Here is a 25,662-nt window from a genome sequence, read left to right on the forward strand (position 1 = left end):
CATGATAAATTAGGATAGCATGCGTACAGTCTAGCACTCCATTTGTCCCTGCCAGGCAGAATAAAAGACAAGATTTGTATTTACACAGCCCCTCCCTAAAACACAGGATTACATCCCATATCAAAACTGAAAATCCTTAAGTGTTATGACAGTGGTTGCCATATCAGGGCCTTCCATAAAAATTAAGAACTCATCAGTTCTGTAAGCCCTAGGCAGTTTTCTAAGAGAGTTTCGAAAAGGTGCTGACAACTAGTAATTGTCTATTGCACCAAAAGGAGATGAAAGAAAAATGCCTTTCCTCCCAGTTACTCTAAGATGTGGTTCTGCTTTCATGGCTTGTCCCACCAACCAAGCAAATTTTCTCATTTGTCACTTTCTAAAACTAGGCAGCTGCCATCTACAAGTAGTTCCAGAGAAGCCTTCCACCTCGAGCAACTGTCATAGAAAGAATAAATACCAGAATAATCTCTGTATTGTATCTTGGAATCATTTTTCTTCTGTAATCCTCCTAAACACGAGGATGCAGATCAAGCCAGCTTACTGGGAAAGTTCAAGTTACTAGAATGAGACATTCGTTTAGCACAGTCAGGTTCCTTCCATAAATCACTGCCACTTAAAGCAATTAACTCCAGGTGTATTCAAAAGGGGATAAATTGGCATAGAAAGTAGCACAACAGATGGAGACCCTTGAATCTTAGGGGGGATGCAGACCTGTGGTCTAAGCCGGAGAAGTTACAGCGTTTGACAACATCTCCGCTTACACGAGAGAACTAGAAATACCGAGCTTTCTTCATGACATGCTTTTAGGCACCTGCACAAGGGAAAAATTATTCCAGCGCAAACGTGCTACCCACAGCAGGACGTACACATCGCCAGTAAGCACAGAACCGCACGAGAACGTATAGAACAAGTCAGGCACGTACAGAAAGCCATTCTCCAGCAGAAGAAGGCACACCGGCCGTGGCACGGCCACGTTTCGGCTCAGGAGCAGTCTCTCCCTTGCCCCCACGCCCCGCCACACCCGTTCTCACTCCAGCCCGGCTCTCCCCAAGGCGAGCCTCGGCAGGATTCACCCCGTCCCAGGCAGGAGCCCGGCGGGGAGCTGGCCGCACTCGGGCTGCAATCAGGGAAGCGTTGCCGGAGTGTACTGAGAAACGTTACGGAAGGGGAGGGGAGGGACTCCTCCGGGCTGCCGGGGACACGCCGTGCAGCCGCCAGGATGCCGGCTTCTGCGAAAGGGTCATTTGTTTCCACCGCGGAAATTTTAAGAGTTTCCGGGAAGGTCGCCGACTTCGGGGGAACGGCCGAGCCGAGGACTGTCCGCCCTCCCCGGGGCGCCGGCCGGGTGCCGCCCCCGGTTCCCCTCCGCACCTTCCCGAGCCGGCAGCGTGCTCCCGGCAGCCCGCGGCCATGTGGCCGAGCCCCGGCGCCTTTCGGCGAGAGCGGGGCGGCGGATGGCGGCCGCGGTCACCCCTTCCTTCCCACGGCCACCGGCCGGCCCGGCCACGGCCCTCCCACGGGCACGCCGCTCGTCCCGTCCCGCGTCCCCCTTCCCCGCCCCGCTCACCTGCGCTCCGCGCCCCCCCCCAACCCGGGACGCGCGGTTCGGGGCCCTGCGGCGGCTCCGCCAGCGCCTCGGCGGCGACTGCCCACGGGAGCCCGCGCCGCGCCGCTAGTGAGCATGTCCGAGCGCCGGGCATGCGGAGTGCGGGCGGCGAGGCCGCGGCCCTGCCTCCGCCCTCACCTGCCGCCGTCAGCTCCGTGGGGCGGGCCGCGACCGCCGAGCACCGCCAGCTCTCCCACCACCACCACCACCCACTCCCCCCGGTGCTCCATCGCCCCGCAGGGTGGGAGCTGGGGAGAGCTGGGCCCCGCAGCACCCTGACCCCCTCCTCGGCCCCTCCGCCCCGTCGCGGAGCGCAGGGCGCTGGAAAAAAGCAGGAACAGGCTCGCACTGATTACATTGTTCGGGACAACAGCATCCTGCTGATAAGCTTCTCTGCCAAATCGGTTCGCGTTCCTGTTGCTTAGAATTACAGACGCACCTGTCTCCTCCAGGCGCACAACTGATAAACCTCGGACACTGATGATAATTTTACCATCCCCGACGCCTCTTCGTGGGAATCGTCACAAAGCCTATCTTTCCGAGAAGGACCCAGAGTGAAGTTCAGCTCTGGACCGATTCCCCCAAGCCAGAGTGAACTCAGGTAACCAGCCACTCTGTGCAGAAACATGCATTTTGGTTCATCTCACATACATGTGAAATACGGGAGGCAGTCTAGCCAGGATCCGCAGGAAAATCTGCATACAATTTAAGTCTAACAGACTGAAGCACCCTGAGCTGAAAGAGTAAAGCTCTGCGCTTTCCATTCCTGCAGCAGCTTAAAGCATGTTCAACTATAAGCTTCTGTTTGTATTCAAGCACAGTACATCAGAAACTACTTTTCTCTGGCCATTCCTGCAGCACCAACAGTACTTGACAAATACAAACTGCTGTTCTCAAAGTAGCAAATTACAGTTTTATGGACTGTTAATGAGTATTTAAAACTTCTTAGAAAGCTGAACTAATAGCTTTTCTCTCTCTGATGTCTCCCCCAGGATCCTGGCACATGCTATTCGGGATAAGGTTTAAAGGAACAGTTCCCTCTGGGAATGACAATTCAGCCCCACCACTGTCCTCTACTGTCACTACAAATAAGTCAGTAGCATTCCTGAAACATTTACTGGAAACCAAAGAATACCACAATTGCTACTATCTCATCTTCCAACAAGGCAGAGCTCTCGGGTTTTTCTGAAGTAAAATGACTCTCCCGAACAATTGTGTCACCCACACAGCAAATGTCTTAGCTAATTTTCAGATCGAGTTTCAGATTACTTACTAGAAAGACAATGCTAGGAAACTGGAGCAACACGCACAGATGTGTACTTCAGTACAAGATGGCTCTGCCCAGAGCAATCTGCTCCCAGAACCGAACATCTATTAAACAGTTTATAAGTACCTATGACAGAGATATAAATTCACAGTTGCATTTAGGTGTATTTAAACATAAGGAGGATTTTTAAAAGTTCCTTCTCTTTAAACTCTTTTAATTAGCAAGTATACAAAGCCAGTTAGAAAATATTCTGAAGCAAAACACACAGAATGACCATTCATTCCAAGTACTGAAAACTGATTCTTAGAGAAGTACTGTCTTTTTAACTACTTACATCCACCATGTCAGACCGGAAATAATCAGCTCATGGATTTTCCATTTGCTTACATACAAACCCAGAACCTAGGTCAATAGAAGTCACAAGTTAACAGAGTACTCAGTTCCTCCAGCTATTAGTAACAGTCCGTTAATATGTTTCTCTACCACTGAATTTCTCATGTGTGAACCTTCCTGTAACATTCAGGGCACGAATCCAGTGACAACATGGACAATCAATATTGAAGAGGATCAAAATACTCTCTTCAAAGCTCCTTCCCTTCCTCTGTAGTTTGAAAGTGCTTCCAGAATTCTGATAGAATGAACACGGTCAGGCCAAACACCAACTGCAAGTCACACTAACTTTGGTATATTGAAGTATTTCTACAGGAAATACACTTTAATAATTTTCTAAACTCCCAGTCACTTAATATTAATGTTCACTGCTCTAATTTCATCCTAGCAAGAGAAGACTGTTCACAACACAGCTACAGTCACTCCAATGACCGACCAGCCTTGCAGAAGCCTCCTGGTTTTGCACTAGCATTTCTCAGTTCAGAACAATCATGACTAAGTTGGCTATCGTTTAACTAACACTACAAGAAGGGAAAAGAGAACAATAAAAAACAGGCTTACAGTCTTGCGTTCTCCATTGCGACTAACCACACGGATGATTTCTCCTGTAGGAATACGTTCAATTTGCAGTTCCATTTTTCCAAGGTAAGTTAGTAAATCTCTCTATTCTTTACGGATAGTTCCAATTGCAAAGCACAGCAGCAGAACTCCCTGAATAGTCTGCGAGAAGACCTTGACTAACTGCAATCTTTGGTTCAGAGCCCTGTTGTGAGAGGAAGAGATGAACCTCTGTATTTATACTAAGTGTAGGTGTGAGCTGAAACAACAATTAAGTTCAAGACTAGTTTCCACTAGTTACAATGTGTCAAGACAGTTCCAAGAAGCCTAAATTTATGTTCGTGTTTATTGCCGCAAACTTTGTTGATGTTCCATTTTAGTCCCAGCGGACTTAGAAAAGTCAAGTTGCTGTGGATGCCGTTTCATAGGTATTGGCACGGAACAATCACACGCTAGACTTCACAAACCTACCAAGAGATTATACGTAGAAAAGATTCTTCATCTTTGCCTCCAAGATACTTGGTTTAGAGACAGAGCAAGAGAAAATACTGATTGCTCCCATGGTAACTACAGGAAGTTCTTCAAATTGCTGCAGAACAAAATCATTATTAATTGAATCCTTGAGTAGCTAACTAATCATGACAAAGGAAATTAACTTGCACATTACTGCACAAAAATTCCTACTGGGAATATGAGAAAAATAACCTGGTGAACACTGGTTTAAGTGGAATTACAGAGCTTTACTATAGTCATGTCATCCATGAAGGCAGTATCTAGACCTATCAGCCCCCAACAGATACAGATATCCTACTTGTGACTGGGGAAAAAAAAAGATCAGTCTAAACATCAGGTATTTTAAGACTTGCTGTTAGGAGACAATTCCTTCTATCTTCTTGGCATAGCCAAATTTGAATTTTCAACTCTACTACAAACCAATTCCAGATAATACTGCTTGTCAAAACAGCCACCTACTTGTTCAGATTAACAAGCACCTGGCCATTCAAGAGCAGATATGGAAAACACCATTCTGTTCAGTAACTGAAAAGAAATGGCCTGTAACTGTTGTATGTTTCATATCTGGAATTATTCTCATACTTCCCTCAGCTGTTATATACAAGATTGTTACAGTCCAGCAATTGTTTCCTTGACCACTTAGTTCCCAATATACGGTTCTACTGAGAGATTTTAATCACATTTTAAAAAACCATCACTGTCACTTCCCCAAACAAAACCACCCTACTCTCAGTAATATGGAGCAATACCTGGCCCATCTTATCTATCCTTCCTATATTGAGAAATTACAAAGATCAGTAGTCTAGAACACCAAAGCTGTTTAACTGAAATGATTTCTGGGACGCAGCTACCAGAATTACGTGCAAAAAAACTACTGGAAATGGGCTACAAGTCAGTCAGAAAGGAAAAATAGAAAAGGATAAAGAAAGTAGAAAGAGGCTGAAGGAAAAAAGTATATATAAAAGAGAGGACAAAATAGAAGAGGGAAGAGAGGAACATAGTGTGGTCTCTTCCGAGACGAAGCAGTACGCTTTAAAACCACAGTTACAGTAAAGGTCTCATTTGATAAACAATGCTGACAGATTCCCTACTAGGGCTGATGTCTGTATGTGGTAAGTGTCAGTTTCAAACAAAGTATGGTTAACAGGTTAAAATGTTTGCCATTATATTTTTCTTCATTTTGCGGTGCCAGTAAATTCTTATTTTCTGAATTTTATCCGCAACTCCGCATTTCCTCTCACCACTCTGCATTCCCAGATCTCATACTTCCCCCAACTTCACTGGTTTCCTGCAGTGATTCTTGGAACCTGTGCTTCAAATGCTCCCACATAGACTTCTCTTGCTGCTTTCTAGATTGCACATATGAGATATTCTTTTAATTGCAGAAACCTTGTAAGGGGAAGACAACAGTACCACTGTAATACAGGGAGGTGGGATGTACACAGAAACATGATCTTTCTTAAGTTGAAGCAATTGAACTGACAAGTTCAGTATAGTTCCTGAGTAGATCAGTTTCCAGAGTAACTAAATGTGTACTGCATAGGTTCATCAGGTGGTGAGTGCCATTGCCTTGGCTGAACAAAGCAACTACACAAAGAATAGCTTACTCTGCACTACTGTGTACTACACAACTCTCTAATGTTTGAGCTTGCAGCTGAAGAGAGTTTAAGATAAAAGAAAGCAACCTGTCCACATAGACAACTGGCCTCAAACACTTCCATCTTTACACAGAAATCTTTTTCTCTATTCTCTTTCAAGATTGGTGTAAAAAAAAAGGGGGGGGGGCAAGATTGGTGTTAAAACAAAAAAAAACAGGTATAAGGAAACTAGGACATTATCTGCTTAATGCATGAGTTATGAAGTTAAATAACATCATACAGTGACGAGTATGAGGAACTTTCTGTGATCTCTGTATCTTGTTATTATAAAAGAAATTGTTTCATTTCCATCACTTTCAAATAGCGAATCTCTATATCCAAGGACAGAAAAGGCCATCGGAAATATTCCTGTTAGCAATGCAGAGTTCTCAAAAAAGGTATCGTTTCCTCTCTCAAGGAAAACCTAATTCAAGCTTTGTTCAACTGGCCTTTCCACTGCAGTATATTAATTAAGACAAGTTCATGTGAGTGTCACTTAGTGTCCAAGAGCAGAGAAGGAAGTAGTGGTAGTAGAAACAATAGTCTTTATCAGAACGTATTTTTAGGGTCTAACAAACACGCAAGACATCTTAGAAATATTTCCTGTTTACACAGAGCTGTACTATCTATGTGCAATGATACACTGCACATCCTGAGGTTAGCTAGGAATCAGAAATATATGGAAGTTAAATAAGGGTATACTGGACAACATTCCTTGGTAGACATATTTCCTATTTTAAAATAAATTCTCTAACAGCAGGGAATTTTTGCCAAGAAAGGTTGGACCAGATGATCCTTGAGGTCCCTTCCAACCTGGTATTCTATGATTCTGTGATTCTATGAATTACAAAAAGTTACCTTTAGATGGAAATTATTCGATAGCAAATTTATATTAAAACATACAAAATTTAAAATATGAAGTATAATGTAGCAGTTCTTTCACAAAGACAAAAAAGACATCTCAAATCACACTGTGAAAAATTCACTGTGAAAAAATGCAATTAGAAGAACCTGTTCTTAAAAAATAAGAAAGCAACTTAAGCAGCTTGAGCATTTTTACAACGAAAATATCAAAACCTCCTCAATGGGGGAGAAGGAACAGAAAATCCAAAACAGAAGTCCATTTAATACTGGATCCATTTAAATAGAAAAAAAAAATAAATCTGCTTTGTCCAAAAGAAAAATAGTATTTGTCCTTGCCCTTCTTTTGCAGTCCAAAGCCCTACCACATTTTATTCCTGACAGATTTCCATTCTAAAATACTGTTGCATCTGTGCATTAAACATGACCAAAGTTTCTTGGAGAAAGGTTACCATGCACGAATTAATCCTCCCCACCCAAACCAATGTGATCATTCTTCAAATTAACAGAGGCCATGTAGAACACTTCACTGCCAGGATTTATTTTAGTAGTACATGAAAAGAAAACACGTGAGTATAAAAACATTTCCAGTGATTATAACATCCAATTAAAGGTGTTTTAAGAAAGATAAATTTCATCAGAAATTGCATCATTACATGCCATGGAATAGTTTGAAAAGCTACCATAGGTAACAGTAGTAAACAAAAGTGCCACTGTGTGCATAATACTTAAGAAAGAAGTATACAGTTCTGTGCAGCATCCTACTAACACACAAGCGGATTCAATCACAGCTGCTGTGGGCATTTTCAGTGAAGTCCTGTGGTTCAAAGGATTAGTTTACAAAATGCAGCTTCTGTGTCCAGTGATTGAGAGAGCGCCTTATCAGCTCTCATACAACATTAAGGATCTTGAGTTTCTTGCCCATGTAAAGCAGCTGTATGGCTCCCCCTCTGAGCTGCTCATGAACAGCAGATGCACCCCGATTAGAAGAAACTGGATCTTGGTCCACAATAAATCGCCAGCTGTGGTCTGGAATTCAAAGACCACTATTCTTTGAGCTCTCCACAGAATCTCCTTGCATGGAGTACGGTAATACAGTTACACAAGTAAAATCAGAAGCAGAATACAACTCAAGAACTGCAAAAGTTCTTTGCAATTCAGTAGGGATTTGTCTGATGCCCTAATTGCCATGAAAAGTCACGTATCTGAAAGATTTAGTGCAAAACAAATTCTTGTAAGACCAGTACAAATGTGAAAACTGTTTCTATTATTGTTCCAAAGTGTAATAGGAATGTACAAACTGTAAACCTCAAGGCAGTTTTAATCCATGCAATGAACACAGTATCCTCTGAACCTGCCCTCACTACTTAAAACTGGAAAGAGTTCCCAACACCAAGCATTAAGCTGAGATATGACTAAAATTTAGAGGCTAAGTGTTCTTAAATCCCACACTGAACTACCTAACCAGTTAACCTATGTTATAGTTTCCACAGTATACAAAGACATCCAGACCACAGATTTTCTACAGTGAATGATATAAGCAAGTAATTGCAAAACAAATGTCATACCAAGGTGTTAACCTTCTATCTCAAAAGAATCCTGAAAAAAACCTAAGGCTTTGAGAAAAAGAGCCAAAAAGAATCCATTCAGTTTTGAAGCAATATTCCAACATAAACACACCATCATCCTTTGCTTTGCTCTTCCACTTGAACCGAATTTTCTCTTTTCCATCCATAACCAACATGACAGTGATTATTAACTAACTTTACTTACCATACAATAGTATGTAGCTCGAAGCTGTGTATCTAGAACATGGGAGACTCACAAGTGCTCTTTTCCAGCACTGCAGTCTGAGATTCTGTGGAATGTTGGTGCCTCTTCCAATCCTTTCCAAATATCTCCATTTCCTCATCAAGAAACAAAACCATTTCTGAAGCTAACTACCTTTCAGGTTTTTAAAGGTACATGATTTTTCTTACTCCATCTTCACCCTCAAGTGCACAGGATCCATTAAGGTTTAAGCACCTCTAGAAAAACAGAAATTTTGCAGACCGATTGCTATAAACTGAAGAGATTTACAATTTTGGTAGCACAGATTATGCCATAAGAAAGAATTTGTTCCACTGAAATTTCCCATTTATAATCCCATTGTCTCTGTAGTCAGTGTAGCAATTATGTGGCAGGATGGTATCAGGGAAGTACTTAAATATGGCTTTAGCTTTTGAAATTCAGTATGACAACAGAAAACAATCAGGGTTTAGTACCATGATCTTTGCCTACAAGTGCTTCATGAACTATGGTCTGCTCACCTATGCTAAAGCATTTCTCAACTTAAGCAATTTCTTTCAAAAATTGTGGGATCCTGGTTAACTCTGAGCCAGGGACTAGTATAAAAGTGGGTTTATTTTGCTTTTTTAAATCAGAGGGAGAAATGCAACAGGCAAATTGCTAAACTGTTTCATAAAAGAAGAATTTAAAAAAAAAAACCAGAAAAAGTGTGTTTTGATAGATGTATCTCGATCTGGAAAATCCTACAGTTATCAGTAAGGCATGAAGAAAAGGGATCTATTACCAAAGGAGAATTTAAACACTCCAAAGATTTTGTTTTCATGTGACTCGTTGCCACACGTGTTTCCCAAAAGGTAATTAGCTTACATTTGAAAGGCAAATAAAATTCTAAAACAAGCTAACTAGCTGTATCTAATAAATAATTTTTTAAATAACTTCATTTAAACTCAAAATTTGGAAATCAATGATTAAGTGGTTACAGCATAGTAAATATTATATCGTAAATAAAGTATCCTCTACAAAAAAGGAGCAAGCCTAAAAATCTATTACAGATCACAACTCACTTAGGTTAAATCATTGTATTAGAAATGTCTATCACCTTAAAACATACAGCATTCATTCGGTGCTATTTTTACGTTTCTCATCCAGTGCAAGAGAGTTACTCTCCCTGTAACAATAAAAATATCTGTTTTCACAATAAATTATCTTCTATGAACTTACAAAGTTTCTGAACAATCCTACCTGTCTTACTTGCACTGTCTTACTCCATCTTCTAAGAGTAAAAGCTTATAATCACTAAGACATAAAGAATCATCTGACTCCTGAATCAGGACCACTAAATGCCCTTTCTGCCTTCAGAACTCATCAAGTGATTCTAGATTGTCAGGTTTCTGCATCCAGCTGTTCTCTTCCTGTGTCAGATCCTTTTCTATTAATGTTCTGTTAGGCTGAATCTAGAAGACAGACAGTAGTTATCAAATTAACACATTTAGAAACACTCTGTTGCTCTGTACTATCAATACATTATTATATAAAGATGTCTTACATACTTGCTAGAAACTGAGAAAATTAAAAGTGATGCATCTATGCAGCAATTATGAAATTAAAAAAAACAAACCCACCAAACAAAAACAAACTAGTAAAAACCCACTAAACTGATACCAAAACATTGTCATGCAAAAAGAAAAGCACATGGTGTGTTACATCCACGTACAACTGACAATCATCCTGCAGAGTTTGTGGGAGATCTTAAGCTCAGAGACAACTGAAATACTGGACTCTGCAATGCTTCTCACCAATATAGAAAGAAAAACATGAACAGTATCACTGAGATATACCAGCCCGCCCAGTAACTTTCATTACTGTATCCCCTAAGGTAATGGAGTTTCACAATCTTGTAAAACCCTTCATCCAACAACAATGCAGATCTTCCATTTTAAATCATTCTACAACACATTATCACAGCCACAACAGCATGGAAAATTATGCACAAACAAAATGAAAATTATGCACAAGCAAAAAATGCTTGTGTAGAAGAAGCAATGCTCGGTCACCTCATCTAGTCTGGGCAGGTTAAGTTACCCTTTCAGAAATTAAACAAAGCAGCTTGTTAAACAAATAACTTGAGTTCCAGCTGCCCTGTCCTTCCCAAATTCAAGTGACTAAATATACAGGAAGCACTTCCGTGCAAATCTACCACAGAATGGAACACAAAGAGTTCACTTAGAATCTGTCAGAAAGTTGGCAGCATTTAAGTTGATTTGAGTTCTCATCTTTACAGAAACTAGGGACCTAACTGACAGAGCCTGAAGTTCCAAAAATGAAAGCTGAGAGAAAGAAACCTGCCTTATTTCATTACAATGTGTTGCCATAATAGCTACTCAGACTCTTTTAGCATATCAGCAAATTCTTTTACGGGATGTTAGCCAGCATATATCCTCTTTGCAATTACTTCTGCTGCCACCTCCCCCAGGATTAGTACAGCTGCACACACCTATGTTCAGCTGCATATGAAAGCAAAAGAAATAAAAATCACATCAATGTTAATCAAAGCTTCCAAATATATTACCTGAAAAGGCTGGCTGATACCAACTATTGACTGCAAATTATTGCTATAGTAACAAAGCAAAAATTCTCCTCCCATATCAGGTATTTCTGCAGCACTCATGTAAACCTGTCAACAAGAATAAGAATAGGCAATGGGCAATTTCCACACAGAAAGCAGCTTACAAAAAAGCAGTCTCTGCCATTCAGGACACCATAAAAATCAGTATTTACTATTTAGAAGCAAGTTTTTAAATGTAAACTGAAAAGGATGAGGACAGAAGTAACTCATGAAACCACCTGAAAACTAAGTCTGGGAGGAAAAGCGAATATCCTTCACCATGTTAGCAAGCTGACTTGGTTCAGCAAGAAGGGAGAAGAAACCCAGAGCTGTAAGGGAAGGAGCAAGGCCGCACAAGCAGCAAGGAGAGAGATGAACTGCCTCCTGGTGGCAATAAGCAGTTACATGACACAGCAGAGCAGACTCTCCACCTCGATTTTGTACTATCCTGAAGACCCATGGTTCCTGAACTGCAGCCCACAGTATCCTGCTAAACCAGCGTTCATAGTACTTAGATTTCTAAGCTTAGTGATAGAAAACCATGATATCAGAGAAATTTTGAGATTCGGAATACCGATACGATACAATTGGGTTCTTGTTGTAAACTTGATGTAACTGACAAAATCTCTAACAAGAAATAACTGCTTTCCATTGTTGCCTGGAAAATCTCATCCATCCTTGCACTCACTGTGTCTCAAAATTAAATTTGAATTTCTGTTTGTTCAGATAAATACCTCTGGAAACAGATAATTTGTTCAAAATAAGTTTTGTTTGTTGGTTTGTTTGCTTGAAATCACTTTAGGTAATCACTACTAGAAAGCTATGGAACAGACAGCAGTTTTTAAAGAGGGACCAAAACACTCAAGAGCCAAATTGAAGAAAAGTCTAAGAAACCCTAATCTGTAGCTGTATTAGATACCTGGAACTAATTGTGTTAGTAACATTAGGTACTTAAACCTGTAACAAAAATCACACAATAAATATTTAGGATACACTGAGCAACTTTGTCAATCGGATGCAAAAATGGCCAGTTACTTATTTCAGTAGCAGAAACTGACCAAAATATAAAATGACAGTAGTTTTTAATACAATGAAAAGTCACTACAGGAATAAATTTCTTTTTCATCAATTCCCTTAAGCAATATGATCACACCTGAGAACATATGCTAGACTACCTGAAAATTAGTAAGAATTAAGAAGAAGGACTTTAAACAATAATATCACTCCCAATTAGCTTTAACTGGGAAGGAGGATACAGAACCCATAAGAGGAAGGGGATATGGAACAAATAGACCTTGAATGCTATGGGAAAGTACATTAGAAAGAAATACAACTGGCTTACTTGTTTACTGTCTTTGTTAGAAGAAATTTCATCATCTTCTACCCAAGCATAAGTAACATAGTCATTCACATGCCTGAAAGCCACCTGCAAAGAAAGAATCAAACCATCAGCCTTCTGAAGGAAATAAAAAACATACTACATGGAAAACTCAAAAGTTGTGAGAGAGATGTTTACTACTTCACTGAAGTAATTAAACACTTCACTTGTAAGATCAAAACATTCTGGAGGCAAGCACAAATCTTTTGTTTCTGAGATGGTGCAAGTGCCCTGTTCTCTCACCCTTCCACTGACGTTCTTTTATTTTTGTTCTTTCTTTGCTGTACAAATCTTTTGAACTGCAGGCATTAGGGGAGGACAATTCCTTTCCACAGCTTCTGCACCATTTTACTTAAATAAAACGCCACATTATCTTAGCAGAGAATTTAAAGGGTGCAAAAGAGCTCGCATGCTATGCAACTAAACTGCCAGCATACAGAAACTAACAGCAATCAAATATACAAGACTATTTCAGAGAGTTTTGCACCAGCAAGAATCACAATGTCCCATGACAGCAGACTATCAACTACCTTTTCCAGTCATATTCACCATCTTCATTGGAGTAAAGAGCCATGATGTGGTAACATTACCTTGAAGAGTCCAATCCAGTCCCAAGCACTGCTTGGGAATTCAGGCACTGCAGAATAGCTGATTAGAACATCATGTTCCGCACTCCACTCACCCTCGGGATTCAGTATGATCAAAGGATCTGATAGAAGAGGCTTCAACTAGACAAAAGAACAGAATTTCAAGTCAGTTAAGTCTGTCATTCTTTCAGTTATTCTTTTCAAGTTATTCTCTGGCACATTTGCTGTGGGACTCTCAAATGAATGGAAAAAACCTGAAAGCAATTTCCTGCCTTTACTATAATCAGAATGAAACAGAGATTATGACTTACAAAGTTTAGAAAACCAACTTCTGTAAGGCAACACTTAGTAAAATAAACTTTTTCTTAACAACATAACTGGGACAGCACCTCAAGCCCAAAAGTTCCTGTAACAGGTTTGTGATCGCTGATGCCATAGCTCATGTGGCTGATATAGTTATTCAAAGTAACAGAAATTGTCTGTTCTTCTTCAGAGAATTCGACTTCTTTTGATGCATGCTGGCAGAGATTTTTTACTCTCCAAAGAATCCTATCGGTCCACGCTGGCTTTCTTTTCTTCTCACTGCAAAAGTGTAAGATAAAAATGAAGTGAGAAGAAAAACAGTTGCCAAAAGCTAAGACTACTGTGCAAAATCTACTCAAAGTTAAAAGACTGTCAGATACATATTAATAGAAGAAGGCAATCACATCCAAGCTTCATTTTACAGCTCTGTTCAATATGCTTTACAACCAAGGTTTCCTTAATTTGAGCTCAACTCCATTTACCACAAATAAGTTTCATAGGTTTCCGAAAGAGGAGTAAAATGAAGGCGAGAAGGGCATTTCAATGGGTTAGTCGGCTTCATACAGGAAATGATACTTTCTCCTAAAACACTCCATAAAAACATGCACGAACATGGAGATAATACAGCAACTGCCCCAAGCTTCAAATGTATAGTTATTCTGAGAAAAGGGGCATAAACTTAAGGAAGATGTAGGAAGAGTCTGAATGACGTTTGATATTATTCAAAACATTCAAGAACAAGTTTCTTTTAACAACAAAAAATGGACAAACAGGTATCTTATACTAATCACAGGTGACACAGCAATGCTTTATTTAAAGTTCCTCTAAATTGTACTAGCCTGCTTTTCAAGTTTGCAAGCTATTTGCTGTCTCATAACAAAAGGCTTTAAAAATTCCATAATCAAGAAAGTTGTGCCTGCAACCTGCAACTGTGCTATACATCAAACTGTAATCATAATTCAGAGTTTCCTTTTATACCATATCAATAACAACAGAAGACATGAGCGTTTCGTGGTTCTCTCTGTAGTGGGAAGAAGACTTAACAGCAACTCTCTGTATGGATGTATCACTTCAAATTGAAATGGAGAAAAGATCATACCCTATGGAAGAGGAATTAGAATGGACTGGATTGAATTATAAATGTTAATGAGCAGGATGTGTAAGGAAAACTGTCAGTTTAATAACTTTGAATATCAAGATCATCATAAACTGGAAATGCCATTTAGTTCCACATTCAACATACTTTTGTTTTACCCCTTCCCATTACAAGTCTGACTCACCTTTAGTAAGGTGAAAAGATTTTAAATGACTAAGGGGCCATATCCCACTTACTCCAGTAATTATATAAACCGACAGAAATCTTATGAGCTGCATATGTCTGCTCTGCTGTGCAAGAAAATATCAGAAGAAGAGCTTAAGTTAATACACTCACTATTTTAGAGAAAACGGCATATTAGATGGGAAACAAAACCTGAAAATCCACATTGAAAAAGTATCAAAGATAACAAAATACTGTGTGCTTCATATAAAGCACACTTTCCAAGGGTGCTTGCCTTGAGGTCTACTGATCACCCCCCATCTGACCATAATACCTCTGCTAGCTTTAACAACAGCAGAATGCACACAGTATGCGTAAGCATACTTCTTGTTCTTTAAATGAGACAATACAAACTACTAGGCTATGAATCATTCTTAGAATGCCTAGGTTTGGATTATTACAAGTGTTTTTTGTTAAATGGATTTAGTGCTGGTCCCATTATATCTCTTCATGCTCTGTTAGGGAGCAAAATGTCTTTGGATCCAAATGAATAAACTTGCAATATTAAGTGCAACAGCAGAGTAGATAGCACTACAGCTTTCAGACAGGTTCAGAAAAATCCCTGAAGAAAATCAGCTGTCATCTGATTTTCAAATATTTCACAAAAATCAAATCAAAAGCTCGGGAAGGAGCATTGTTTTGATTCTGAAATATTTACAAATCTATGAAATCCAGAAAGTTCTCTTCTTACTTAAACCAAAACAGGGACTTCTGCTCTCTGGAAGTAAAGAAAAAGATCAGTACAAAACCCCTGTTTGGACAGGAACTTATCCTTCTGTTGAAACATAAGACTAATACTTAACAACAAACTTGAGTGTCAGAAAAAACTCTGGAAACTTAAACTACTCCGTTTCCAACTTAAAATTAATTTATAAAGACAAATTTACATTTATTTTCAAATACCAGCAGTATCAAATGAAATGCTTAAACAGAGAAGGAAAATTAAAATTGTAGACAATTACTATTTTCCTTTTGCTTATTTCTGACAACCAATGGGCACTTTTAGTATTAAAGAACAAAAAAGAAGTGGCTTAAACAAGCACTGGTTTATTCTGTTAAACTAGTCTTTCCAAAAAGAAAGCTGGGTTGTTTCACTACTTCCCTCCTTCAATCAGCTGACTCAGGCTTCTTCAGCCAGAAATATTCATTTATTCAGGTCTGACTACTGAATGAGCCTAACAGAATAGCCCAATAGCCCCAGTTAACCAGTACATTCAGGAAATTCAGATTTGCTTACTGAAGTGATATTTAGTCAAGCACCACACTCACTCTAATATTTCATGTCTAAACTCATCTTATTATGCTTTTACCTTGTATCATATACATCCGAATAAAGGTCAAACTTGTAGGTGGGTTTAAACTGCAGAGGACCCTCTATGAATTCCTGAAGAAATGCTTCCTTCTTTTTTGCCATATTTAACTGCAGAAATAAAAAGTAACTTTTAAAGATTATGTTTAAAAAACAGCGTTTAAAGGACAATTGGGAAAGGAGATGAGAAAGCATGTTCCAAGAAGAATTCAACATCTGTCAGTACAATGTATTTGGAAAGATAAATTCAGAAGTTCCTCTTTGTTACTGCCAGAACTCTTGACAGGATCTGTTTAAAAGTTTTGTAGCAGTTTGACTCAAAACAAATGCTAGAGTAAGCTTCTCTTAAAAATAATGCTTGGGAGAAGAAAAAAGGAGGAGAAATTAAGGTGAGGAACAATTCACAAGCCATAAAGTTCAAAGAAAGCTTCAGTCAAACATGAGCATTGTAAATGAGTAAGAAACTAAACAAAAGCAGAAAAATTCTGCAATTAACATAGGGTTATGACTGAGAAGTGAGAGAGAGAACAGCTAGGTCTGTTCCACCTCATGACTACTCTGAATTTGTGTTCTTTAATAGAAATTAAAAACTCAAGAGGTAGTAATGTTAATGACTGTGTTGTGTTTGTATGCATTAAAAACAAAACAAACAAAACCCCCAAACAGATTAAGACAACATACCTGGTCCTTTTCCCACAGCAGATTGTAACGCTTGTTATTTATTGATTCTCGGACAAAATGTATGCCATAATCTGCTATCCGGAAGTTTAGATCTCCAAACCAGAAGAGAACACTTAAAAGAACGGAAAAGCAAAAACCCAAGGAAGATTTATAGGAATCCATTAACACAAGGGAAGAATTCAATAGAATATAAGCCATTATGCTAATTAGTGCTCTAATCACTTATATTACTTAATCTAAACAGCTTAAACACAAACATGAAGTTGTTATAGATAAGCTTACACTGGGATAACCTGCTGCTAAACAAAAAATCTAAAGGAATTGAAATAGTAAATTAAGTCCCTTGCATTCTTGCTGGTTGCTCATTACTGCCTGGGTATTAACTTCTCCTGAGTCTCCTAATGACTTACATCTCTATTACAGACAGATTTAAAATTAAATTTTAACAGTAGGTAAAACAATTCACAAAATTTATGACCGATACACAAGCTGGTTATGTTAATCCACTAACTCAGAGCTCTGGTTTAGCGCCTTGGGAAAGCAGGGATACATAGTAGGTGTTCTATAGTTATTAGGAAAGAAAGTTATTATTACGAAGCAGTGCAGCGTATGTTTTAAACAATAGGAAAGCTCTTTCTTCAACTAAATTAACTTCTCTTTGAAAATCCTTACTTTCAATGTTTTGTTCAGGTGTGGATACCCCAAACTTGATCTTATGAAAACAAAATTTTTATTTCAATTTGTAATTTCTTCTTAGAAGACAACAGTAGGTGATTTGGTACATGCCCATGTACATAATGAAGAAAATGAAACACATTAAATTGAAACACATGAAATATCAAACACTTATACTAAGGCAGGAAAAGTAGTAATTTTGAAAGTCGTGTGTCATACTTTTTTATCTAATTCTAATGAACTCATTAAGAATTAAAGTGATATTACATACCTATTCCGGATTTATCTGTCCTGGCAGTTTTATGGACATATATTAAAAAAAAAATAAATTACCAAACTAAAATGTTTTTCTCAACCCTGTTTTAAATGGTTCTATTACCATATTTAGACTCTAGCACATGAAAACAAAGGAACATACAAATAATTCCTGCAGAATTAAGGAACAAGAGCTCAATTAGTGGCCAAAATCAGGTTTATTTGGGGGTTTGGGGGTTTTTTTTGTGAGACACCTGAGGGAAGTGTAATTCATATAGCTACAGAAATCATCAATCAAGGTTTTAAAGGCTGAATATTCCTATTTCAATAGGAATAAAACCAATCCAAAACATAACACAAATCTCCTCAAAAAATGGAGGAAGATAAACATTTAATAGTGATCTAAAGGGTTTTTGGTATAAACAGGCTTTAGCTTCTAAAGCTCTCCAGCACATGACACGTGCAGTACATTTAATGTCATTCAAGACTGGAAGAGAACAGTCTTGCAAAATAGAACTCCATCTTCCAGGTTATCTTTTCCTCCCAGGATTCAGGGTCAGGGCTGAAAAAACATTTAAAATAAAAATAATGGATGAAAACTCCAAAACCAAAACGCTCTAGTGCACAAGTTTACCCCATAACAGATAAAAACAACACAGACAGAATAGGGTCTCAACAACTCACTCATGATCCAAGGTACTTGGAATATTCTCTCCTTCAAACTGCATTTCCAGAATTTTCTCAAAGTCATCCAATCGCTGCTCTGTATTCTCCATGTGAGCTGGCAAGTGGCAGTTCATAAAACAAATTGTATGACCATAGAGGGACATGCGGACAGTGACTCCTCCTTTGTTCCCCTGGTATGGAAGATGAATAATGATCTCTGAAACTAGTCAACACCTGCAAATGTAACTCTTAACAACACCTATAAATTTTTAAATCTTGCTATTTAGATTTAAATTAATACAATTTTTTCCGACATAAGTTGTTGTATATCAGCTAATAAACCGGTAAAATTATGTTCTGTGCTGCATGCTTGCATACAAGGTTCAAACAAGTGAGTCTCACTGCTTGTCAGTTTATTAATTTTTAAGTAAACCATAAAACCACTCTCTCCCACCATGAGACCATTTAGAGGCACACACCACCATAAGCATAAGTAACCAAGGCAATCAAGTCTCAGATACTTCCATACCCAGTATCCATACAGGCCTGTGCGTGTGTAGTGGGTATGAATGTCCCGTATGAAAGGAAGGTGGACATGCTTCACAAAGACCAGAAGTAGTAATCCCTGCATGCGAACGGAGGAGAGCTGGAAGAGATACGAAAGAGGGAATGGTCATTTCCAGGAAGGTATTTGGAATTCCTTGGGTCTACTTCATAGGAGCTTTTAGGTGAAGAATGCCATAGTAGAAGTCATGCAATTCCCACGCCAAGCCAGGCTTCAGTACTATGACACAATAAATGCAGATGCATTTCAGCGCTGTAAAGAATACATTCTTACAGTAGACTTGCTTATAAACAATTTTGATGAATCTCTCAACTAATTAACATTAGTTGTAACAGTATATTACAAATCTGAAGTTGACCTCAAAACATGTATTTGCCCAAACATCTTTAAAGACCTTGCTTCTGCCTCACCAGCCTCTTGTGAGCTTTAAGCAACCTGTTCATGAAGAACCAAATCCTTGATTTTTCATCTATAATCTTAATAGTGCATACCTAGAAGTCCTCCAACAGGAGCAAGTTTTTCAAATTGAAACATCCTTCAGCAGATAACTAATCATTCTAAATGCCATTAAAATGCCTAAAAAGCACAGCGGTTAATTCTAGGCATTTGCAAAAACAATGAACTGCAAGTAGCAGTAACTCTTGCCTGCAATGCCTGTAAAAACTGATTTACCAAACACTTCCAAAGCAAAGATGCTTAGGGACCACCTAAGACACTGTTTAAGCTTTAAGATACTGGGCGTTTTTTGTGGTTTGGGGTTTTTTTGTGTGTGTGTGTAAATAGTCTAACAAAGATGTTTTTCATTAAAAATCTATGAACTTTACAATGTTCCTGGCATGAGACACAAAATTCATTTTAAGTGTTTGTTTTAGTGATAATGATTCAATTTAAAACACAGCCATTGAAATAAACTAATTATAGTTCAATTTTATGCTGGATGAACTTAGAGAAAGACTACATTAGAATAAAACCTGATACTAAGAATAACACCGACTACACAACTGCTGGAGAAGTACACAAGCACAGCCCAAAATTTAAAACAGAACTCCTCCTTTCTTTGCCTCCACATCTACATAATTAAATGATTACAGAATATATGCTAATGTTTTCATTGTCCTTGAACCCAACAAAATACTAAACAGGATATAGAAATGATGGATCACAATTACTAGATAATGCGTAAATATTTGTATTTGATCAGACATTTGGTGTAACCAGCATTCTCCTTTCTGTAATTATGTCCATGTGATACCAAGATCTTTCAGTTCCCTTTATTATTTGCTACATTTCATTCTGCTGTGGGCCAGTCCCCAGACATTTCTTAAGATCCATATGAAAACTCTTCTCTCTGTAGTCTTGAATGTCAAAACACAATGGATCCCTCCTCTGCTGGAACTAGCACTAGTCCCACCAGTATGTAATGCCAAATCAAGCAAAGACCTTTCATAGTGGGGACGTGATTCTCTTTATGGTGAAAGAATTGACTGACTCCAACCAACTTAACACTGAAAATGGACCCAGTTATTGAAGGGACAAGGAGGTGTGGGACATGCCCCAAGGACGACAACTACCCCTCTACACCCAACCTCGTCACAAGTCAGCAAAGAAGGGGTAACTGTTCCTCTCCTCAGCCAACTTCCCAGATAAGTCCTAGCATAAGGTGTCCTCACTGCCTGTTTTGATTTTGACCTGGCCTGACAGTGCCCTTATTATTAGTGGTAACCAAGTCCTGCTGAAAACCATTAGGTGGCAGCATCCATTCATTAGTGCGTCCAAAGTGTCGCATTTATAAATTAGAATTCAAAATCAACCATGCGTACCACTAGGAATTCTTTTTAACTGTCTGTATATAGGGCCTGACTGTCAGCCCACAGCCAGATTTTGAATCTTTATCAGCAATGACTAACACTAGAATGAACAATGTTGGTTTTTTTTCCTTTTTATAATTCCCAATGGGTCCTTTGTTTTGTTTAATTACAGTTAAAAGAATGGCACAACAACTGAGTCTGATTAGCATGCAGATAATACAATCATCTCAGCAAAATCACCCTGAAATAATGCTTGACTTGGAAAACTAATACAACATTCAAAAGGCTTTTAATATCTTTTTATTAAAGAAATTCAGGATATAAATAGCTAGTACTTTAGCTGATCTTATGCCCCAGATATTACCAAAAATCTTGTCATTTAAACTACCATACAATGTTCTAGGTCTTCAATCAAAAATAAAGTCCTCAGAAAAATATATATACCCACTAAAATCCTGTTTTACATATATGCAATTTATTTTCACCTGCAAACAAGTTGGAAAAAAAAAGAAAAAGAAACCTTACCAATCTTAACGAAAATCACTGCCATTGCTTGGGATATTTATAGGGAAAGCAGGTACTTAAGCAGACTACATTAGAAGCATCACAATACAGTTCCCCAATATTTCACAGAGCAAAAAAATTTTCTACAAACAAGAGAGAGATAGAGATATTGTGGCCACAAGAAATATGCTATTGAGTGTAAGTTTACATCACATTTCATTTTAAATAACCTTCATTACTCTGTTCCTTGAGAATGCACTTTTACTACCACAGGAGTATTTTTCTATTCATCACACAATTCTGCAGCACTTATACAGGCCATTGCCAGTATATCTGAACAACTTCTTGCTGTTTGTCATCTGAGCTGCAAAAGCATCAAAACTGCCCAATTATTCCAAATGAGAAATGAAAAAAACGTATGTCCAATTTTTACAGCTAAAATTAAGGACATCATTATTAATAGAGAAAAATTAAAATTGCCTTTATCAACAAACCAGGAAAACACAAGCATGATGAAGAATCACTTCTAACATATGGGTATCTATGGAAGTGACTGACACCTGCAAAAAACACCATCAACTAACTTATCTTTTATGGAGAGTTTGAGGGGAAAAAAAAAGTCTGAATGGGGAATGTCTGGGGAAGACATTTTCCTTCATGCTGTGACACTTAAGAGATGTAAACAATTACCTTGATATATCCCAATGGAGACAATACAGTCATGAAAAAAATGCTCCATGGATCATCAAATGCCAAGTCAGACAGAAAATTTGTGATTCTTGAGTTCACCTCCTGTAAGCTGAATACATCAAGATTACTCACACTGTATCATTTGGTTTTGACAGAATTCATATAACCTTTCCAGAACACAGACCCCAACATCCTCACAGACCTCTCTCAGCATAAGTCAAAAATTTGTTGCTGTTCAGTTTCTCATATACAAGCAGTTTAACCCATCCACAGGTCTAACACATCTAACACTGACAAAAGCAAAGTTAAAGGAGCTTATATACACCTGAAAACAGAGTTTAGGACAATGTTAGACTCAAGATATGTAATGACAAATAACCTGGCTGTCAGGTCTTTAAAATTTCCAGGAAATCTGGAAAACATGATGGCAGATTGTGCCTAATAAGCTTGCAGTAATTTCTTTAAAACAAGTTGAATTTTGGATAACTTTCACATCAAAATGAATATGCCTTTACGTGCCAGCAAAGAAAACAGCAGCCAAAACCTTTTTGTGTGTTTAGAAAAAAGATATTCTGTATTTTGTCACAAAACAACAGCAGAAAGGAGAGAAGATTCTCTTGCTATAAATCATCTCTGTTTTAAGTCACTAACTCTAGTCTTCACCTTCTGTTAGCAATAATGTTAAACTGTCTCCTAGGCAGTGATTCACACTGCACAGTCCTTCCAAAACAGACAGTAAGCTGTTGAGACTTAGCAGTTTTGCAAGGAACAAAAGCAAGTTCTTTAATATATACTCACCCTATAACATACATATCCATAGTTGGGCCCAGTGAATTGAGCTGAAGTAAACTAGTGACATCAGGAGGTGGAGAAGCTGTGCCCACATTCCAAGTAACTAAGTGTAGTCTACAAACAAAAATCACAAAAAAACAATGCTAAAACTGAAACACAAACAGGTAACCAACCCTAAGAGCGTCTAATTTCCCCACAGAATTTCCATCTACAGAAAACAAAGATTTTCTGTCACTTTTCTTCAATCAGAAATCTATTTATTAGCTAGCATTAAAAAAAACACCACCATCACAAAAACAATCAACTAGAGGGAACAAAACCTGAACTCTTGCCACTTATCCTTCAGCTTTTTCCCCCAGATAAGGAAAGCTTCATCTAGAGTGCGAGACACTTCTTCATGAATGTCATCATCCGAGCTGATGTCCTCTACACAAGCCATAAGCTGGGCTACTCGTTGACGGAGCTGCAAACGGCCACTAGACCCTGTGCTGCTGATACTCGCAGACCGGCTGCGGAAGTTGTGCAGGCTTTCTAAATCATTTAGGGAGAGGGCTGCTGAATCTTGAAATGCATCTTCACTACTGAAGGATGCCATTTGCTCAAAAGAAAAGAGTAACTATACTCTGAAGGACTAGCCCATTAAAATCCTAAGTATAAAAGAAACAGATGGCTAAGGGTCTTCCAGATCAAGTTTCCACTCATGTGAAATTCAGCTTTGCTTCTCAGGCAAAAGGACAAATGTAGATGCAGCAACGCTGAAAAAAAACTGTAGCATTACCACCACACTCAATGGGTTGTTACAAAAGCTGCAATCACATCCTACCTCCCACAGTGAATTGTTTCTTCATAATAGATTTAATGTGGTTAATTCCATAAGCTCAAGACTGAAAAGAATTTATTGTTGATTTGAATCAATCATGTGCCTCCATTTGCAGGCTAGTAGAAATTACTCTCCAGCTCCCAAACATACAAATACACAGTTCTGACCAAAACCAAAGCTACTGCTCCTCCGAGCGCTGTCAGAAATATTTGCACATTATAGGACTTGTCTGTTGTTTTTTGCAAGCTGGTAATTTCAGTATCAGAGCTTCTAAAAAGGGATTCACTTTACCATCAATCTTGTTACATGTCAGACAGGCTTAAAAAAATAATAAGCTGTTAATTTTCCATCCAGCTTAGGGTCCTAGAAGGACCTTATAAACACTGATAGTTAAACAGTGAATCCCACCAATACATCCATTATTAGGTCCGTATTTTTATCCCCCAATCAACTGCCTGCTCAAGGTGACACACAATGTATGTGGAAGGGCTGGAAAGTGACCTTGCATACCAGACTAAAATGATCCATACTTTCTCTCACCAATAGTTTCCCTTTGTAAGGCTACACTGAAGTCAGCCAAAACCTATTCTAAAACAGATTTTGGGGGGGGAAGGCTGCTGATCTGATTCTGCCATCAGAGATGTATCACTTGAGAACACTCTCAGTTACTAATTTCATAAGACAATTATCCGATTAAACAAAACTGAAGTAATATTGAAGTCATCCGTCATTACTGACAGAAATTAAATTCCTCAAAGTGCCCAGTATCCACACTACTGATAAGAACACAGGAAAGGCTGCAGTGCTAGAATGTACACCAAAAGAAAAAATACTTGTAAAAAATTCAAGAACATCCTTAATAATTCAGTGTCACTGCAGGTTACGACTATGTCTGCAGGAAAAACTTAACAGTGAGGAAGGTACATGCATCCGCACTGCAAATAACCTACAGCATTATGCTGTCCCAAAGGTCTACTGATGCTCCCAACTACTTCACAAGGCTGTACAAGTACTACCCACAGTAAAGAGGGGAGACTAGAGTGATACCAATTTTCGTATGATGACACAACAACAGCTTTTACTAAAGGGAAGACAATACTGCTCAAACTATTCTGGAAGCATTCAGTACCACTAGAGTACAGCCTCAAATATGCTTTCTGCAAACACATTCCTAAATATGAGCAAACTACTGAATATATTATTTAGTGTCACTGACTCCTGAAATGATTAATAGCAGAGAATTTTTTAGGGTCATAGTGTTTATAATACTGCGTTAAGATGACTTTTAAGATCTTTGAGCAAGCGTTAGTGTTCGTTGGTTGTCTTTGTGCTTGGGGTTTTTTTAATTTTCGTGTTATAGACAACCACTCAACTACCCTTTAAGTAGATTTCTCTAGCGAACCAAGCCCCCAGTGCGAGACACAACATGAAGACACAACGTAAAAACACCGTAAAAGCAGACGCCAAAGATTTATTAAGCTCCTTCCTCCTCACAAAAAGCGACAGATTTGAGACACTAGATACATTAACAGCAAGCGCAGTAGATCTTGCCCTCATTAAACGTAAGTAGGTCTCTGCAAAGTCCTGAGGACCCAAACAACACTCAGTAAGCCTCCCTGAAACGACTCCAGTACCGACGCCTCCAAATCAGAAAATCAGCTTTTCTTCTCTATTTCCAATGACTACGCAACGTCGCCAATTAGTATAACTCCCTGCTAATAAGCAGAAACACAAGTTTCGCTAATTCCGGGCTAATTGCGTAACGACTTAGCTACTTTTCTCCCGTCCTCGCAAAAGCCGCCCTCAAGACCCGCGCCCTCACGCCGAGCCGCCCCTCCGCCCCCGACCGCTCACCTCAGCTCCCTGACGGCGCCGCGCTGCTCCGAGCCCGCAGGCTCCATTCCCCCAGGGCTTCCACTCAGGAAGCGATTGCGAAGGGGACAGCAAAGACCCGGCCTTCACCCAGACCAGACCGGCCCGGCCCGACCCGGCCCGCGGCCTCCTCGTTCGCCTCAGCGGCGACGCGCCCGCTGCCGGCAGCGCGCGGCGCCCATTGGCCCGCGTGACGGAGGGCGGGGCGGGGCTG

At 39.2% G+C, this 25,662-nt stretch overlaps 2 protein-coding genes across 8 annotated transcripts in view; both read right to left on the reverse strand.

Moving 5' to 3' along the window:
- Positions 1–4,003, reverse strand: part of MYO1C (myosin IC) — a 60,703-nt gene extending 56,700 nt beyond the window's left edge. The window contains exon 1 of one of the 4 annotated variants that reach the window (XM_075032631.1): positions 3,825–4,003. In XM_075032631.1, coding sequence (XP_074888732.1) covers positions 3,825–3,899 — 75 coding nt within the window. In that variant the 5' untranslated portion in view covers positions 3,900–4,003. Of the gene's footprint in view, positions 1–1,567; positions 1,633–3,824 lie in introns of those variants that run through there. The other 3 variants (XM_075032634.1, XM_075032636.1, XM_075032630.1) reach the window with 3 other exon arrangements.
- A 3,346-nt stretch (positions 4,004–7,349) lies between these two features.
- INPP5K (inositol polyphosphate-5-phosphatase K) lies at positions 7,350–25,606 on the reverse strand. Of its 4 annotated transcripts, XM_075032637.1 has the most exons (13): positions 25,431–25,606; positions 22,763–22,870; positions 21,965–22,073; positions 18,927–19,043; positions 18,416–18,588; positions 16,802–16,913; positions 16,122–16,231; positions 15,503–15,529; positions 13,580–13,772; positions 13,194–13,331; positions 12,568–12,651; positions 11,190–11,294; positions 7,350–10,074 (listed from the first exon to the last, which is right to left on the reverse strand). In XM_075032637.1, the coding sequence occupies exons 1-13, from the start codon at positions 25,475–25,477 to the stop codon at positions 9,976–9,978; spliced, it is 1,422 nt and encodes a 473-aa protein (XP_074888738.1). In that variant the 5' UTR covers positions 25,478–25,606; the 3' UTR covers positions 7,350–9,975. The 4 variants fall into 4 exon arrangements, with proteins under 4 accessions (XP_074888738.1, XP_074888739.1, XP_074888740.1 ...); XM_075032638.1 differs by lacking the exon at positions 15,503–15,529; XM_075032639.1 differs by lacking the exon at positions 11,190–11,294.
- Positions 25,607–25,662: the final 56 nt, after the last annotated feature.

The sequence above is a fragment of the Buteo buteo genome, chromosome 7 (genome assembly GCF_964188355.1).
Source record: "Buteo buteo chromosome 7, bButBut1.hap1.1, whole genome shotgun sequence".
NCBI lineage: Eukaryota > Metazoa > Chordata > Aves > Accipitriformes > Accipitridae > Buteo > Buteo buteo.

Bases quoted from the DNA above. Each gene is read 5' to 3' on its own strand.
- INPP5K (XM_075032637.1), bottom strand. From the start codon at position 25,477: ATGGAGCCTGCGGGCTCGGAGCAGCGCGGCGCCGTCAGGGAGCTGAG. The intron at 16,914-18,415 runs GTGAGTTGTTGA...CGTTCTTTTAAG, and splicing joins CCAAGTACCTTGGATCATGA to TGTTCTCTTCTGGTTTGGAG. The intron at 10,075-11,189 runs GTAATATATTTG...TCTGTCTTCTAG, and splicing joins GTATCAGCCAGCCTTTTCAG to ATTCAGCCTAACAGAACATT.